At 40.2% G+C, this 18,199-nt stretch overlaps 1 protein-coding gene across 2 annotated transcripts in view; it reads right to left on the bottom strand.

The window, feature by feature from the left end:
- DAPK1 (death associated protein kinase 1) overlaps positions 1-18,199 on the bottom strand; it is an 87,064-nt gene that overhangs the window by 17,976 nt on the left and 50,889 nt on the right. For both annotated transcript variants that reach the window (XM_081880926.1, XM_081880925.1), the window contains exons 9-17: positions 17,253-17,298; positions 17,031-17,120; positions 13,922-14,014; positions 12,133-12,252; positions 10,811-10,909; positions 10,342-10,440; positions 9,014-9,112; positions 6,765-6,962; positions 4,361-4,558 (exon numbers count right to left, since the gene is read on the bottom strand). In XM_081880926.1, coding sequence (XP_081737052.1) covers positions 4,361-4,558; positions 6,765-6,962; positions 9,014-9,112; positions 10,342-10,440; positions 10,811-10,909; positions 12,133-12,252; positions 13,922-14,014; positions 17,031-17,120; positions 17,253-17,298 — 1,042 coding nt within the window. The remainder of the gene's footprint in view (positions 1-4,360; positions 4,559-6,764; positions 6,963-9,013; positions 9,113-10,341; positions 10,441-10,810; positions 10,910-12,132; positions 12,253-13,921; positions 14,015-17,030; positions 17,121-17,252; positions 17,299-18,199) is intronic.

The raw sequence follows: 18,199 nt of genomic DNA, 5'->3' as shown, positions 1-18,199 counted from the left end.
TCAAAATAGTAAAATGTTGTGATTGGCTTGCAGGCAGAGACATGGTCTTGCACTCATTCCTCCTTCCATGCAGCTGAAAGGAGGCGTTTGGTGAAGAGCAGTTTCCTGTTTTTTCCAAACTAGGAATCAAAGTTTATCACTAACTGCGGCTAGTTTAAAGAAGTCTCATTTCCTGAACCATGGTTTGAAGTTAGCTTGTTTTGAAACTGGACCATATCGTATTAAACTATGATTCCTGGATAAAGTGGATCGTATTAAACTATGAGAGGGACACGTGTGGTGCTGTAGGTTAAACCACAGAGCCTAGGACTTGCCGATCAGAAGGTCGGCGGATTGAATCCCTGTGAAGGGGTGAGCTCCCGTTGCTCGGTCCCTGTTCCTGCCAACTTAGCAGTTCAAAAGCACGTCAAAGTGCAAGTAGATAAATAGGTACCACTCCGGTGGGAAGGTAAATGGCGTTTCCATGTGCTGCTCTGGAACACCAGAAGCGGCTTAGTCATGCTGGCCACATGACCTGGAAGCTGTACGCCGGCTCCCTCGGCCAGTAAAGCGAGATGAACGCCGCAACCCCAGAGTCATCCGCGACTGGACCTAATGGTCAGGGGTCCCTTTACCTTTATTAAACTATGATTCCTGGTTCCAATGAAGTGGGTAGCTGCAGTTAAGCAAAAATGAAAGGTTTCAAACTTCCTCTTGGCAATGTGAGAGAAAGGAGAAGTGGGAGTTTGCAAGACCAAGGCTCCTTATGCGCAGCATTATATCTGAACAGGGTCATATTCTAGGAGCCTCTCAATATACCAGTTTGATATAATCATGCCTCTTGCAGTTTAGTGACTAAACCATTCAGCACACCGTAATCTAGCAAGGCGGTTTGTAACCCACGAAGTGCACTCCCAAGGCTTAATCTTCAGAAGCAAGCAACTTTACAGTGGTGCCTACTCACTTTTTCCTCCTTAAAGAAACCTTTAAAACTTCCATGAATCAGTGTTTAGAAACAACATCTGAAAGGAATGTTGAGGTCACAGTACTATAGTAATTCATCTTGCTGTTTGGAGAGGGGAACTATGGATTCACACTAAACACATTAAAGGAATTCCTACACTTGTTGATAACTTTTGCTTGAGGTCACTCTACTGCCCAGTCATGAATACTGCAGTAGTAAAATCCTAGATATCTGCATTGTTTTCTATAGGCAGCTCTCATTTCCTTGGGGGGGGGGGGGGAGAAGGAGAGAGGGCGGAAAGCATCTAAAACAGCAGTGGCATCATATTTATACAGTGGTACCTCGGGTTAAGTACTTAATTCATTCCGGCGGTCCGTTCTTAACCTGAAACTTTTCTTAACCTGAAGCACCACTTTAGCTAATGGGGCCTCCCACTGCCGCCGCGCAGCCGGAGCACGATTTCTGTTCTCATCCTGAAGCAAAGTTCTTAACCTGAAGCACTATTTCTGGGTTAGCGGAGTCTGTAACCTGAAGCGTATGTAACCTGAAGCGCATGTAACCTGAGGTACCACTGTGTGTGTGTGTGTGTGTGTGTGTGTGTGTGTGTATGGATTCTGCTATGACTATATTATTTAGGGATTTCTATAGGAGTGCAGAAACACAAGTGTTTGTATATTTTAAAGCTTGTATTAAGGCTTCTAGAAGTTTTACTTTTAAAATATGAAGTTGTTGCAAATTACATACAAGTCTGTGTTCTTTTTGTAGGATAATTAGAACCATGTATGTTGTTAATTCTTCCATCGTTTTTGTTAAATCCTGGCTTTACTGCCAGACACAGAATGAACATTTACTTGGTTAATACATTTTCTGAGCTCCTTCTGGGCAAAGCTGCTTAGTGATATTACCTTATCTGTGCTGCTGTAATTTCATCAAATATTATGACCTTTTAGAGCACATGCACAGAAATATTTCACCTTTCCTTAATTAATCTGGAGCAGCAGCAAAGAAAGAAAGTTAATAAGAGCTTGGTGGTTTGAGAACTACTTGCATTTATAACTCCTGGCATCTCCAGTCAAAGGATCTTCAACTGAAGAGCTGGGAAAAATATTTTCCCCAAACTCTGCAGAACCCTTGTCAGTTAGAGTAATCTCCACTAGGCTGAACAGATTATTTACCTGACACTATACAAGACAGTGACATATCCAATAAACTGCTTAATGTCATGTTTAAGGATCCAGAATGGATGCTTCATTAAGTCCATCATTCCTTGTCAAAAGATTTGATTGTGAAGATGATTTACAGTTAGAATGTTTTGTGCTCAAAGTCGAACAAGCAAGTTGAATAAAATTCATGGCATCTAATGATGTCACAAACCGAAAGAGCTTAAGGTGCAAACCATCATACATGTGTAACGAAACTACTTGACCTCTTTAGATATAGGGGTTTGCTTTTTACCCCAGGGGGAAACTGGTGCCAAGCCACTGAGACCAGTATAAGATTTTCAGCCATAAAGTCAAGCCTTTAGCTGTATTAACTCTGCTCCCCTGAAAACACAATTTCTATCATGGTTCTGCATTTAATTGCTCAATCAGTCAGGATTAAGCTAACACAAGAGGGCAGAGGGCTTATTATCATAAGCTTTTTACTTGGCAGCTGGTGACACTTAAATTTAAAAATAATCCAAATAAATGATTGCACAGGGTCAGCCAAAAACCCGCAACTTTCCATGGTGGGTTGTAGCACGGAAGGTCATGGAGGGTGTTTAGGTGGTCAGGCTGTAACTGCAATATTACAACGTTCCTTGAAAGGAATGCAAGGACTCTTGAATTGAACGGATTTGTGTCATATAAAAGCTGCATTATTCAAAATATCCTCCACTTCTGTAGCATTATAGAATCCAAGATTTGCCTCCCTCCCTACCTATACACACACAGTGTGTCACCTTTAGGATCTCTAAAGCCATTGAAATTAGCACCAGGAAAAATCCTGAAGTTCTACAAACTCCTACATGGAAAGTCACAAGAGTCAAACCCGTTAAGTACTGTATTTCGCTTTCCCACATACTGCCGAGCCATTTTCACAAAGAAGTAATACCAACATCACAGAGGCATACAATGTTTTTGCAATGCAATTAACAGCAATCTTCTAATGCACAAAGGAACAAGAGTTGCTGAGATGTATTATTTACCAGCTGCATGGAAGCAAAATAAAACATGAGAAGCTGTCTAAGGGATCTAAGCCTTTCCACCTTAGGACCTAAAAGCATCCTTACACCCACATGCTACCTATCACCAATGCACCTTTCCCCTAGTTAATTACTAGTTCGCTCAATGCAGCAATTTTCTTGCTCGCTTCTGCTACCTCAGAAGCAGCTGAGCACTGCCAGAAGGTAAGTGGCCAACCTGCCAGGAGGTGGGTAGGCAATGTTGCTGAGAAATAGCTTGAAGTGGTCTATCTGCCTCTATAATGCCAGAACCGAAAACCGCACTGATAAATTTCTGATTGCACAAGAACAGTATGAAGAATTTTGTGTAAACTGGGACTATGTGTCAAATTCAGATTCTCAGCAAATAAAATGAAGAGTGACTGAACCTGGCAAGATGAAATAAAAATACAACTGAATTAATGAACATGTCTAGAAGATACAGTGGTACCTCACTTTAAGAACACTCCTGTTTACGAACGATTTGGTTTAGGAACTTTGGTTTAGAACAGTATGAAATAAAAATACAACTGAATTAATGAACATGTCTAGAAGATACAGTGGTACCTCACTTTAAGAACACTCCTGTTTATGAACGATTTGGTTTAGGAACTCCACAAAACCGGACTTTACCTCGGTCTAAGATCAGAATCCAAACGGTGGAAGGGCACCGGCAGCAGAAGGCCTCATTAGGGAAAGCATGCCTCAGTTTAAGAATGGTTTTAGTTTAAGAATGGGCTTCCGGAATGGATTAAGTTCGTAAACCGAGGTACCACTGTATAAGTATATTAGCCTGCATGCCCACCCAGCTTAGTATGTGAAGAAACGAGGGAGGATAGAGTGTAACTTCTCTGGATACTGAGGCTATTCAAGTAAAATAATATAAAATTCACCAAAGGACATGGGGGGGGGGGTAGACAATCATGAGAACTACCTAATAGGTACTAATTACACTGAACAACGAGCGTTCACTCTTGAAATGGAACCACGAGCTGTAGAGAAATATCCCCTTCCCTCCCTCAGAGATCAGCAATTGCATTTTCGGTTCTCAGAAAATGGGAGTTTTCATTTAATTGTAGCCTTTTTTGGAGGAAAAAGAACTGTTTGATCCCTCTCAAGTGCAAACCTACTGTGCATTCAGTGCTGGAACAATTTGTCATCTGGAAAAGCCCTTAGTACAAACGCTGTAGGGTTGCTGTTTTTTGTTTAAGTACCTTATTGGTTATATCGATGTTACAGTTTGCTTCACAGAGTGCCATCACAATGGGAATGTTTCCATCTTTGCAGGCCACATGGAGAGGGGTGTTCCCGTGTCTATCCTGGAAATCTATGGAGCATCCCTGTATGATAAGCATTTTAACCACTTCCATCTGACATCTTCGGACTGCAAGGTGAAGGGCTATGTGTCCGTCCTAAATGCACACACAAAAAAGAATGACCAGCTATTGCAAACAAAATCAGTAACTGTTTTTTTAACATGTTTCTATCAGAAGCAAAAACAATAATATTCAGTCATTTTGGGCTTTGTGGAACCTGATAACTTCCTAGTTAAGTCAGTGTCTGCAGTTGGATGCAACACTAAACCGTGGTTTAAAATTACTAGAACAAGATTAACCTCCCTCTGGACTGCTGTGCTCCCTCTGTCCTCACATGACTGTGAGGAGGCACATTACTGTGAATGCGTCTGGAATCTTCCATTTCAGATTAACTGCCATTGGTGTGTCAACTGAACTCTAAAGTATGGTTTAGAGTATGGTCAACTATGAATATAAACCAGCTTAATAACCAAAGTTAAGATTAATCACACTTTAGAGGTTTCAGAAGGTATCCTAAACCATAGTTAATTCTAAAGAGGAAACCAGATGCTTCCATTCTTCCTTGTGGAACACCAAGGAAGGAAATGCAGGAACCAGAGGCTAGGATTGTTCTTGTATGCTAAATTATCACATTACTTCTGAACCAGCCCCACTGTGGTCCAGTGGGCTGTGGGCTGGATTGTAGAGGAATGTTCTTAATGCCCTGCGTGACCATGAAGCCCATTTGATGATCGGGAGTCATCAACTTCAGAGTTGCGGTTAGGATAAAATGGCAGTCACCATAGGTTTTCAACCGTGACCACCTTGGACTGAGGTACAAACGGTTTTGTCCCATAAAAAGTTACATCCTTTCCTGGCTTGTTTGGGACCCAAATGAAAAAAAGAAATGTTCTAGATAAATGAAAGAGTAGATTTAAATAGCACAGCTTAGCCCATGTACATTTCCCTGGTACTGAAAGCTACTCCTTGCAGGTGTCAAGAAAAAGACCAAACAGGAACTTCAAAACTACCTCATGAAAAACTAGTCCTGTTTAATTAGCTGCACATTCAGTTAGCATTGTGCAGTGCTTAAAAGGTTATGAGGAAATTTCTATATAAATCTATCACAGACAAAACCACTTGAATTTCTCCACTTTCCACAATGATTCTTTTGCTGTAAGTACAGTACAGATGAGGAGAATTGCAAGTAAGTCTCACAATGAAAACTCTTAAACTGCAAAAGAAACAGCTATTTAAAGAAACCCCGAATTTCTAGTAAGAGAGATAGAATTGTATTTTTCTTCTTCAGTACGTCTTGATGATAATGAATACTGCTGAGTTTGTACTCATTGTGACACTTCTAAGCAGTAAGCGGAGCTTTGCTGGAGAGACTCTAACCTCATATATTGGAAAGAGACCTTTTTGGTAAACGGAGGACTCAAAAATACACTAGAGTTTCCTGAATTTCAGATACTTAAAAGTTGGAAATAAAAGATACATTTGCTTGCTCCCGGTATATGGGAAAGCATCTCTGAATTATTCAAAAAGGGGGCCCAAATCTAGGGTTATTGCCGAAGACTTTTACATTTTTGAATTTGTTTCTTATACTGCTCTATTGCTCTATGTCTTAGAAGTAATTCACACTGAATTCAATGCAGCTTACTCCCAGGTAAGTGGGAAAAAGACTGAAGCTTGAACTTCTTATTCAGCTAAAAATGCCTTGTTTCTTTCCCCACTTTGCCTTTTAAGTGTCTCTCTGATTGATAAAGAACCAAACTGAGCTCCTGCTGCAGGCAGGATAGAAGGCTCTGACCATGGATGAGAGCCCATCAATCCAGACTATGGATTATCCTTTCATAGGGTCAAACTGGAGTCAGAGTTGGATCAATCAATCTTCAAAGACTGGATGCGGACAAGGAAGAAACTGCAAACTTCTAGTAATCTATCTGTATGCTGAGCATCATATATTTTAACCAGCTTATTTCTACTTCAAGTATTTAATAAAAATTTTAAAAGTCTTGCTATCATTTGGGATGTTCTGGTTATTTTCAGTAAAACATGGAAGAGCCTTAAGTCTCCCAAAATGAACAGCTGAACCACAGAGGAGATCATTATACAGTTATATGAAATAAGCATAGTAAATGCAATTAATTAATTTTTCATAGTGCTGTATCCTACTTCTTAAGACAGCCTTCATTTAATGATTAACAATGACATGCAATATCCAAACAAGTTATGAAAGCTATTTAAAGCTCTTCTCTACTATTCAAAACCTTTATAGACAATTTCTTGCTAAATGCGACTCAATTCAACCATAACTAACCTTGTCAGTTGCATCAAGGTCAGCGCCATGCTCCGCCAAACATTCCACAATATCATGGTAACCTCTAGCCGAGGCTGTCAAGAGTGGAGTTTCCCCTTCCTTATTTTTAACATTCACATTGCAGCCTGCCTTGCAGAGCGCTTTGGCAACAAGGTAGTATCCATGCCAAGCAGCACAGTGCAAAGCAGTTTCTTCTTCCTATAAAACAATTTAGTAACATTGCTATTAACAAAGCTGACCTAATGCTTAAACAACACTTCCAATTTTGACTCAATAAATCTAACTCCTAGGCAAATGTCACAATCCCATTAAAAAGTTATTACAGTGGTGCCTCGCAAGACGAAATTAATCCGTTCCATGAGTCTCTTCGTCTTGCGGTTTTTTCGTCTTGCGAAGCACGGCTATTAGCGGCTATTAACGGCTTAGCGGCTTTAAGAAAAAGGAAACAAACTCGCAAGAACTCACAAGACGTTTCGTCTTGCGAAGCAAGCCCATAGGGAAATTCGTGTTGCGGAACGACTCAAAAAACGGAAAACTCTTTCGTCTAGCGAGCTTTTCGTCTTGCGAGGCATTCGTCTTGCGGGGCACCACTGTAACAGGATGTGCTTCGTATTTGTGAATTAGTGCCCTTCAATGCATCAAGCAGGCATAGTGGCCCATGCGCTGGGGTCGACATCTGGAGGAAGAAGCACACAAGTATGAGATTTGTGCATAGGCTTCATCCATGCAGATGTGCTTGTCATGATCTCCAACAGCAGTGTGCTCCAGCTCCCCAATCGACATGCGGCAGACTTGTGAAATTGGAAATTCTATTAGTTTCATATCTATAGATCACAAACAATCCCAAGAGTTAATTCCCCCATCAACAAACAATGCAAAGAATATTATTACTACTACCATGATTAAATTGGATGGTATCATACATGCAGTGAATGTATTACTGGCCTGCCTCAAGGGATACAGGGTAAATCCCATGTAGCACAGCTATGAATGGGATAGGGAAGGGGGATTCTTTATAAAAAAGGGGGGAAAGCTTATCATTTATTTACAGAATTTTTACTTAGGATCAGATAGCCCAACAATCTGTGTGAACACATGGGACGTCCCAGCGATTCTGGAGCAATCACAGTGGGGGGAAAACTCATAAGACTGCATTAAACAGAGGAAATAAGAGTTGCAATTTATTAAATCAGCAATGACTATATTTGTGATTGACTGGGTCAGATATGCTTCTCTATCAAGTTGGCAATTATAATATATTCACAGAAACATTCAGTGAGAAGTAGCCTTAAACAGGCCTTTTCAATCCATTTTTAATATTTAGTGTTGGTGTTTATATTTTATATTAATTATATTAATATTTAGTGTTGGTGATTAGTTGGTGAAGAGCCAAAGTTCAGAAGTAGAGCACGTGGTTTGCATCTTCCAGGTAGGCCTGGGAAGGACTGCTGTATGAAACATTGGGAAGCTGCAAGCTGTTACGTAATCTTGCTATATTTATAGTACTGAAATGTGGCTTTTGGTATGTTATATTTTGTTTTGCTTTGTTACTATGAAATTGTTTTGTAGCTTGTTAGAAATGCATCCCTGTTTCTTTGCTGTAAGCCACCTGGAGCAGGCTTTCTTGTGGAAAGTAAAGGTAAAGGGACCCCTGACCATTAGGTCCAGTCATGACCGATTCTGGGGTTGCGGCGCTCATCTCGCTTTATTGGCCAAGGAGCCGGAGTACAGCTTCTGGGTCATGTGGCCAGCATGAGTAAGCCACTTCTGACGAACCAGAGCAGCGCACAGAAACGCCGTTTACCTTTCCACCGGAGCGGTACCTATTTATCTACTTGCACTTTGATGTGCTTTCAAACTGCTAGGTTGGCAGGAGCAGGGACCGAGCAACAGGAGCTCACCCCGTCGCGGGGATTCGAACCGCCTACCTTCTGATCTGCAAGACCTAGGCTCTGTGGTTTAACCCACAGCGCCACCCGCATCCCGTTCTTGTGGAAAAGTGGCATACAAAAAAAATGAACGAATGAATGAATGAAATCTGCTACTAGTACGTGCATAAGCATGGACTACAGGCCTCATTAGGTGGTTGTCAACTAGGCTTTACTCACAGTAGACCGATAGAAACTGGAACGTTAGGCCCACTAATTTCTACTCCAAGTAAAAAACCCACATGGTAATTTCAAGTACTGAATGGGAAGGAATCCTGGTTTTCCTTAGCAGCAGAATAAAGCTTAATCTCTACTACTCACCTTATCTTGAAAATTTGGATTTGAGCCAATGCTACACAAGACTTGAACCACATCAACGTGACCATACCGAGATGCCACATGGAGTGCAGTTTCTCCAGACTGAGAAGAAGACAAAACACACACAAGCATTATTCCTTATGCCACATTGTTGAATACAGTGGTACCTTGGGTTACATACGCTTCAGGTTACATACGCTTCAGGTTACAGACTCCGCTAACCCAGAAATAGTGCTTCAGGTTAAGAACTTTGCTTCAGGATGAGAACAGAAATCGTGCAGCGGCAGCAGGAGGCCCCATTAGCTAAAGTGGTGCTTCAGGTTAAGAACAGTTTCAGGTTAAGAACAGACCTCCAGAACGAATTAAGTTCTTAACCCGAGGTACCACTGTACTCCCAACATCATGGATTATACTGGTTCCTATAAATACTGGATGGGAACAATCTATAGAGAGAGGTTTGCCCTTTTTCTCCCATGCCAGTTTCAAAGAAAAACAACAGCAGCAGCAATAATATGAATACTACAAATAAACAAAAAGGTTCTGCTTTGGAGCTTGTTGTGGGCTACTGCTGACTGGAAAATAGCTTGGGATAGCATTACCTACAGACATCCACACTGACTGGTGGAGAAACCACGCCATCCCAGTGCAGGTCAACAGACCTGTGGCACATACTAACCTTACTCTAACAGAAAACTTCAGGAGTTAGCATAGAACAAGTACTTTAACAGAATTAATGTTATTTAATTTTTAGAAACACTGTAGCCTGCCCTAAACCTGAGCACTGAGTGGGTCAGGCTGCATTCACATACACATTTATTTCAGAGTAGGTCCTACTGAAAGGGATGCAGGTGGCACTGTGGTCTAAACCACTGAGCCTCTTGGGCTTGCCGATCAGAAGGTCGGCAGTTTGAATCCCCGCAACGGAGTGAGCTCCCGTTGCTCGGTCCCTGCCAACCTAGCAGTTTGAAAGCACGCCAAAAAGTGCAAGTAGATAAATAGGTCCCGCTCCAGCGGGAAAGTAAACGGCGTTTCTGTGCAGTGCTCTGGTTTCGCCAGAATTGGCTTAGTCATGCTGGCCACATGACCCGGAAAAACTGTCTGCGGACAAACGCCAGCTCCCTAGGCCTTTAAAGCGAGATGAGCGCCGCAACCCCAGAGTCGTCTGCGACTGGACTCAACTGTTGGGGGTCCTTTACCTTTACCTTTCTTAGGTCCCACTGAAGTCAGTGGGGCTTATTTCTGAGTAGAGAAGCTATACGATGGCACCACAAGGCTATCTAAAATAGAAGTTCTAAAATAATGCTCCAACAGATTTAAAAGTTTGCCCTTACCTTGTCTCTAACATCCAAAGGACATTTATTTAGATGGAGGAATTTCAGAGTTTCGACGTGACCATGTCGAGATGCCCAGTAGATTGCATTAGATCCTGCCTGTCCAAAATATTTGATGATGGCAATCAATAAAACCATAAGCAACATATTCCAACACACTTAGGATAATGTTACACGATGAGGAGAATTATCAAGATCTAGCAAAGCGACTTTTCCAAAGTGGAAACATTTTGTTTAGGTATTCATTCAAATAAAATGAATTCATATGGGTATTACCTTTCTGATACTAACAAAAGGGTGAGAAATGCAATTGCTCTTTGCCAAATTTAGAATATGACTGAGCTGCAGGAATGATTGAAATCTATAATCTTCATTTACAACAATGTAAACAAATGTTCAATCTGTTTCCTTCTAAAATGCACTGCAAATAAGTAGCACATTTAGATACCAATCTAAACAATTGTCTCACCTTATCTTGGACATCAATGCGGGCACCTCGCTTTAGGAATAACTGAAGCATTTGAATATTTCCACATCCAGCAGCAATCAGAAATGGAGGTGTCCCATGCTGCAATGAACAAACTGTTAAAAACTGATCACTTTTCTCAATAATAATAATTTATTATTTATACCCCACCCATCTGGCTGGGTCTCAAGAGATTATGGAAGAGAACAACATTATATATATATAGAGAGAGAGAGAGAGAGCGCGCTAGTTGATAGTCTCTGATTTAATTTTTTAACAGATTTTATTATATATGAAGACAAGATTGTAAGCTGCTTTGATTTTTTATTATATAAGTGGTATATGGATATTTATAAATACATATAAATGTTTTAGCTGATGCAAAATCTGTGTACGAAGAGTAAGTGTCTGCTTTTGAAGAGCTGCATCAAAATCGCTCTGAAAGTCCAGATACATTTAACAAACATCCAAAAATGCAATGCAATGAGGTTCTGAGAAAGATTTAGAATGGGTCTGGTGCACCATGTACAAAAACTCCCTGTGTGTAACAAAACCTATACCAAACATGCAGTGTCTTTATTTTTCATTATTAGGATTATTGTTTTCATAATGTAGTGAGAGACAGTACTGCTAAATTTAGCTTTGTGAGCATTTATCTAGAGCACTGGCATCGTATTTCAAAAAGGATATTGACAAATCATGAAAAACCAATTCACTGGAGCGATGCAAAGACAATGAAAGATTCGGAAGATAAATAATGATTTAAGAATAAAGGCACTGAGTATTTTAATTATACAGAAAAGCAAGTTTTTCAGGGCTGGATGTACACTGCCGGTTTTCAATGAAAAGGAAGAGGAACAGCTAACTATGCAACACCTCATTCTCACAGCAACAACCATCCATTCTACTCACGTGTAGGTAGCACCAGGAACCCCCCTCCCAGGACCACCCAATGAGAGGCAGGAATGGTAGCTTTTTGGGGTTTTTTGGAGGGGAGGCCTAAACTGCACACAACAGCCTTAGATTTTCATCAAGAATGGAAGTAACTGTCTATAGATGTTGTGGTATTTCTCAAAACAGGTGTTAAAAGCTAGATTATATAAATTATATAAATTGATATAAATTATCAAGTGGAAGAGATAGGTCCTTGTCCACACATGCAAATAAAAACCGCCAAAGAAAACTGTGTCCTCTGTAACCTTCCCAGGAAGATTTTCCTGAATTGATATTGGAATGCTCACGAGTCTTTGGGCTGATCTTTGTTTGTCAGTAAAAATGATAGCTTCTTCTTCTTTAGCTGCTAAATCTATACAACAACAGCATACCTTATTAGGTTGATTGACATCATAATTGGTCAAAGAGCCCAGAAGGTGCTGGAGACCAGGAACGTTGTCATCATTGATGGCATGAATGATGGCTTTCATTACAAATGAATCTTCCTCGTCCTCATAAATTATCCAGAAAGTAGATGGGAAGGGAAAGACAAGAGAAAAGAAGTTATTAGCTTTGAGAGGGAGGAGGGTATGGAAAGGAAATAAACTCTTCAGCAGCAATATATTGTCATTTCACAGTATGACTGCCATTCCCAATGGGAAACAAGCTGTTATAACATCTGCTTAAATTCTGGAGGTAATTTACTTTCTCTAATAAGAGTCTCCTTTTTTATGCATCAGCACATATTTTTGACCCTGATTTAAAAGAGCTCTATTATGCATTTCACAATTCATTTTTTGAAAGCTAAATCAACATAAAAACAGGAATAAGAAGCATCTATTTCCCAAGAACGACATCTTGAAACAGAACAGTGCTATAAATTACTCCTATCTAGAGTTTATAAGGTTTTAAACCACAGTGTCACGAGGCTACAATTCTACTGGGAGCTGGTTTTGCAACAGTTACGATTTCTGATTCAACATTAAAAAATAACAGCACATCAATAAGCAGAGATTTTATTTACAAAAATGTGGAAATTAGCAAAGTGACATAAAGAGTGTAAGACAGATAGACTTGCCACTCTGCAGAATTTTTAATTCCTAAGGACTTTTAATTCTGAGGGAAAAAATGTTTGCATGATACTTATTAAAACTAGTATAGTGGTACCTCAGTTTAAGAACAGCTCTGTTTACGAATGATTTGATTTACGAACTCCGCAAAACCGGAAGTAGTGTCCTGGTTTGTGAACTTTACCTCGGTCTAAGAACGGAATCCAAATGGTGGAAGGGCACCGGTGGTGGGAGGCATAATTAGGGAAAGCGCGCCTTGGTTTAAGAACGGTTTCAGTTTAAGAATGGACTTTAGAACGGATTAAGTTCGTAAACCGAGGTACCACTGTATTTAAGAACACATTTCATAAAGTACAGAAGCAAACTTTTAAAAAGAAATCTACAGGATTTATGCACCTCCAAGTGTAAATCAGAAAGACTCAAAACAGATAACATACCTGCTTTCATGTGAATGCATAAAAAGGAAGTGTTGCTGGTTTAAGCTAAACACGCAATACATTATGATGTCTAAATTAAGAACAGCTGTTTCAACTATGGTTTATTAAAGCAAACCAAGACCAAATATCATAATCTGAGCCTGGTTTGTTTCAAAAAACCATAGTTCAAAGTAACCACCCTTTTGCTTAGTGTAGACATGATGAGAAGCTAAAGCAAGTTTAAAACCAGGAAGCAAATGCTTCCAGTTTCTGCATTGTGGTCACTAAAATACGGTTTAGCCTTAAAACCATAAACTATGGGTGCTACTCGTGTTTTACTCAGCAGACCCACGGAAATTAATGGGTCTAACAGTTATGTTTATTAATTTTAATGGGTCTATTCTAAGTAACATTTAGTTGGACATCCCTATCTGAGAACCACTGTGCTCAAATAGCATTGCAATGAATTAGCTTCGTCCAGAAATATGGAAAGCAGAACTGACTGAGCAAAATTTAGTCATCTATCTTAAATTAGATTACAGGTATTGTCCACATATTGCCTTTTGTCTGTATTTATTGCTCAGTTCCTTGGGATCAATTTGAAACACCTGCAAGGGACATTACAGTTCCAACTACTGCAGTTCAGAAGATGTTATATTCTATGTTAATCCCCATACTCCCAAGTATTTACTTACCAGAGTGTCATCGCTCCTAGCCACGCTCATGTTACTTCTGGACAAAAAGGATCTTGATAATCTTTGGCATAGCGATATTAAGCGCACTGATTGCTTTTGTAAGAGAAGAGACAAATATTTATGTGAAACCATAAAAACTCAATAGAGGAAACATTTCTGATACGAGTTCAGTTCCGCAAGCAACACTGCTAAACTGTTAGTAGTTGCAATCAAGCTAAGTCTCTAAGGTCTGTATTTTTATATGGTCCATTTGCCTCAAGATAATAGTATGGTTACACACTCCATACTTCCCTGAGCATTCCAGGGGTCATGCTCTAAAATATAGTGTCCTATAGATGAAAGAGGCTGCAGACTCACAATGTATCTGCAATATTTGTTCAGCAGGATTGCTACAGAGGGCAGCAAAAAGATTTGCTCCTACATGAATTTTGCAGGAAGGAAGTGCAGACACCCTGACAGTTGTTTCCAGTCCAGGTTAAGTCCTGCTGAAACCTTTATTCCCCCTCCCCTTGTTGTATCCAAACTGAACCACCAACTCTCTCCATTTCTTCCCACTTTACCTTGCAGAATGATCCTCTCAGATCTGATTCCCTATAGACAAATTGCCCATCCAAAACATAAAATAAAACAGTGTTGTCTGATGGGGAGTTAGCCAATGGTACCCCCTCCAGATGTTGCTGGACTTCAATTCCCATCAGCCCCAGAAAGCACAGCTGGTGGTCCAGGATGATGATTATAGTCCAACAACTTCTAGAGCAGGTTTCCTCAACCGCGGTCCTCCAGATGTTTTCGGCCTACATCTCCCATGATCCCTAGCTAGCAGGACCAGTGGTCAGGGATGATGGGAATTGTAGTCTCAAAACATCTGGAGGGCCGAGGTTCAGGAAGCCTGTTCTAGAGGGCACCATTACAGGCAACTCCCCGGTTGTGTGGGGATTGTGCACTTGTGTGAAATCACATGTAATCAGAACACCCATTGAAAAAGCCTGCAAACACCACACCTCGCCTCTTTCGGTGACATTTTCAGGTCACTTTTGGGTCCGGAATGATGCAGTAACACACATATCAGACACACCTAAAACGGTCACTGCCTGTATTTCCCACTGAGGAAAGATCCACTGATCATCAGTGAATGATTGCTAATAAGCATATTAATAAAACAGGGTTGCCAAGCAGCAACACAATCAATATTACCATGTTAGTACTATGTGGCATATCGTTCTATGTGGCGTATGGTTCAACGTGCCATTGTGGAATACTGCATTTGGAGAGGCATTCAATTTTCGAGGGCTTCTGTCATATGGTGAATATGACAAGGCATACTGGACATTAAGTATCTGCCACTGAAAACTGATGTGGCCAAATAACCTTGGAATGCCTTATTATCACGTTAAAAAGTCTTGTGAGAGTCAGATCTAGGACAAATTTGGGATCTATTTTTATAGGGCTGAATTCATCAACAGCCACATCTGCCTTGCATTTGCTGATCTTGATTCCAAGAAGGAGTTCTTTTCTTTGGTTGGACTTATTTGCTAACTCTCTCCCTATTAACAGTTATTATCCCCTGATGATGCACACTGTTCCATATCTCTTTCTTCCAAAACAAAATAAAAAAAATCCTTCCAGTAGCACCTTAAAGATCAACTGAGTTAGTTCTAGGTATGAGCTTTCGTGTGCATGCACACTTCTTCAGATACACTGAAACAGAAGTCACCGGACCTTTCTATATAGTGAGAAGGTGGGGAGGGGTATTACTCAGAAGGGTGGTGGGAATGGGTGATTGGCAGATAGCTGCGATGAGCCTGTTGACGACTCTTAACGACTGCAATAGGTCTAACAGGAAAAAGCAAGGGGTGAGAAGGTGAAAAATGGCTTTGTCATGTATAATGAGATAAGAATCCAATGTCTTTGTTCAAACCAGGTCTCTCCATAGTTTTAAGTTTGGTGATAAGTTGCAATTCAGCAGCTTCTCTTTCCAGTCTATTTCTGAAATTCCTTTGTAATAGAACAGCTACTTTGAGATCTTGTATAGAATGTCCTGGGAGATTGAAGTGTTCTCCTACTGGTTTCTCTGTCTTGTGGTTCCTGATGTCGGATTTATGTCCGTTTATTCTTTGGCGTAAGGTTTGGCCTGTTTGTCCAATATAGAGAGCTGATTGTTTGTCCAATATTATATTGTTTGTCCAATATATATATATAGTATATAATATAGTTTAATATATAAACAATATAGTATATTGTTTGTCCAATATAGAGATCTTTCTTCCAAGTTATCCTACATGTCTCTTTTTCACAGTTTGCAAGAAACTCCATGCTGCTCTTACTTCCTCCTGCTCTTCTTTCATTTCTCACGATACACTGGAAATACTATACGCTGCTCAGCTGTAATGCCCCGTACCAATTTCACTCTAAAAGTCTAACAAATATAGAATGGAGAATGAAAATGATGGACTATGCAGAACTCGATAGACTGACTGGAAGGATCCGAAATCGACAAGATCAGAGATTTACAGAAGACTGGAAGAAATTTACAGAGTATATGCAAAAATTAAGTGATAATCAGATAACGTTTGTAAGTTTTAAGGGAGCTCTGTGAAAAGAAATGTTAGAATATTATTAGCTAGAAATGTGGAAGAAGTAAAGTTATGAAGGAATCTCAAGACAGGTTGAGGGAAGTAAAAAAAGAGAAATGGTATGTAATTAAGATGTATGAATTGTATAATTTTGTATTGGAAAATGAATAAAAATATTTAAAAAAAATAAAAATAAAAGTCTAACAAATATACAAGAAGTTCAAGACTGAACTAAACCAAATCATTTAAGGCCCAGATGAAGCTCTCAATAGCTTTCATGTGTTAATATATACTGGCTATGTTGACATGCCATGTTAAACTACAATTAATCTTTAACCATTCATTCCCATTTGCTCCTTTACTCCTGGCCCAATTGTGCTGGGGACAATAACCCAGGATGAGCCGTGGGTATCATCATGCTGCTTGTTCCATGTTAGAGCATAGTTAAGCATCATGATTTCATGTAACCCGCTGTTACATGTACTTATTCCAAAGCCAAAGAACAATAGTTACTATAAAGAACTGTTAGGTCTTACTTTCCATTTCCTTCGTGCTGCGAACTTTTTGAATTTTTCCATATTCACGGCAGATGCTTTTCTACTAAGTGCTTGAAGGGTATCCTTCGGCTGTGAGAAAATTAAAACAACACTTTGAAATGCTATATCCTTCAGTGAAGAAGAATGAAGAAGATATTGCCTTCTACAGGGGCAAAAGAAAGAGGTAAAACTAATATAATAATCTATGCATTGCACACTAACCTTAATCCATGGGTGCTGCAAGCTGTCTTGAATTGTCATTCTCTTCCTTTTAAAGGAGAAAAAAAGTATTTCATTTCATTTATTACTTTTATGGTCTGTATTTTCTTCAAAGGCCTCAAAAAGGCATATACGTACCCCTATTTTTATTCTCACAATTCTGTAAGGTAGGTTAGGCTGAGAAATGGGGAGTGGCCCATGGTCAGTTTCATAGATTAAAGGTAAAGGGACCCCTGACCATTAGGTCCAGTCGTGACCGACTCTGGGGTTGCGGCGCTCATTTCACTCTATAGGCCGAGGGAGCCGACGTACAGCTTCCAGGTCATGTGACCAGCATGACAAAGCTGCTTCTGGCGAACCAGAGCAGCGCACGGAAATGCCGTTTACCTTCCCGCTGGAACGGTACCTATTTATCTACTCGCACTTTGATGTGCTTTCGAACTGCTAGGTTGGCAGGAGCAGAGACCGAGCCACAGGAGTTCACTACCGTATTTTTCGCTCTATAAAACGCACTTTTTCCCTCCTAAAAAATAAGGGGAAGTGTGTGTGTGTGTGTGTGTGTGTGTGTGTGTGTTATGGGGCGAATGCAGGCTGCGTTGCTTTCGCTGAAGCCAGAATAGCAAGAGGGACTGCTGTGCAGCAATCCGTCTTGCTGTTCTGGCTTCAGGGATAGCCGCGCAAAGCCTCTTCAACAACATTTGATTCAGAAAATCTTTTTTGCTTGTTTTCCTCCTCTAAAAACTAGGTGCCTCTTATGGTCGGGTGAGTCTTATAGAGCGAAAAATACAGTAATAAATAAGCAAATGCAAATTGTATAAAGTGGTGGTAGTAAGGGCAGCAAACTTGACAGTCTAGATCAACAAAACAGGGAAGATCTCCTTCACTTTGAAAGGGATAAGGTTAACTACCAACTAATCCTGTTTGCTTGAACTTGGTATCACAAAATGAAT

The sequence above is a fragment of the Podarcis erhardii genome (assembly GCF_964252035.2).
Source record: "Podarcis erhardii genome assembly, chromosome: 11".
Classification (NCBI taxonomy): domain Eukaryota; kingdom Metazoa; phylum Chordata; class Lepidosauria; order Squamata; family Lacertidae; genus Podarcis; species Podarcis erhardii.
The sequence above is the reverse complement of the archived record's forward strand: the minus strand, read 5'-3'. Positions and strand labels throughout refer to the sequence as shown.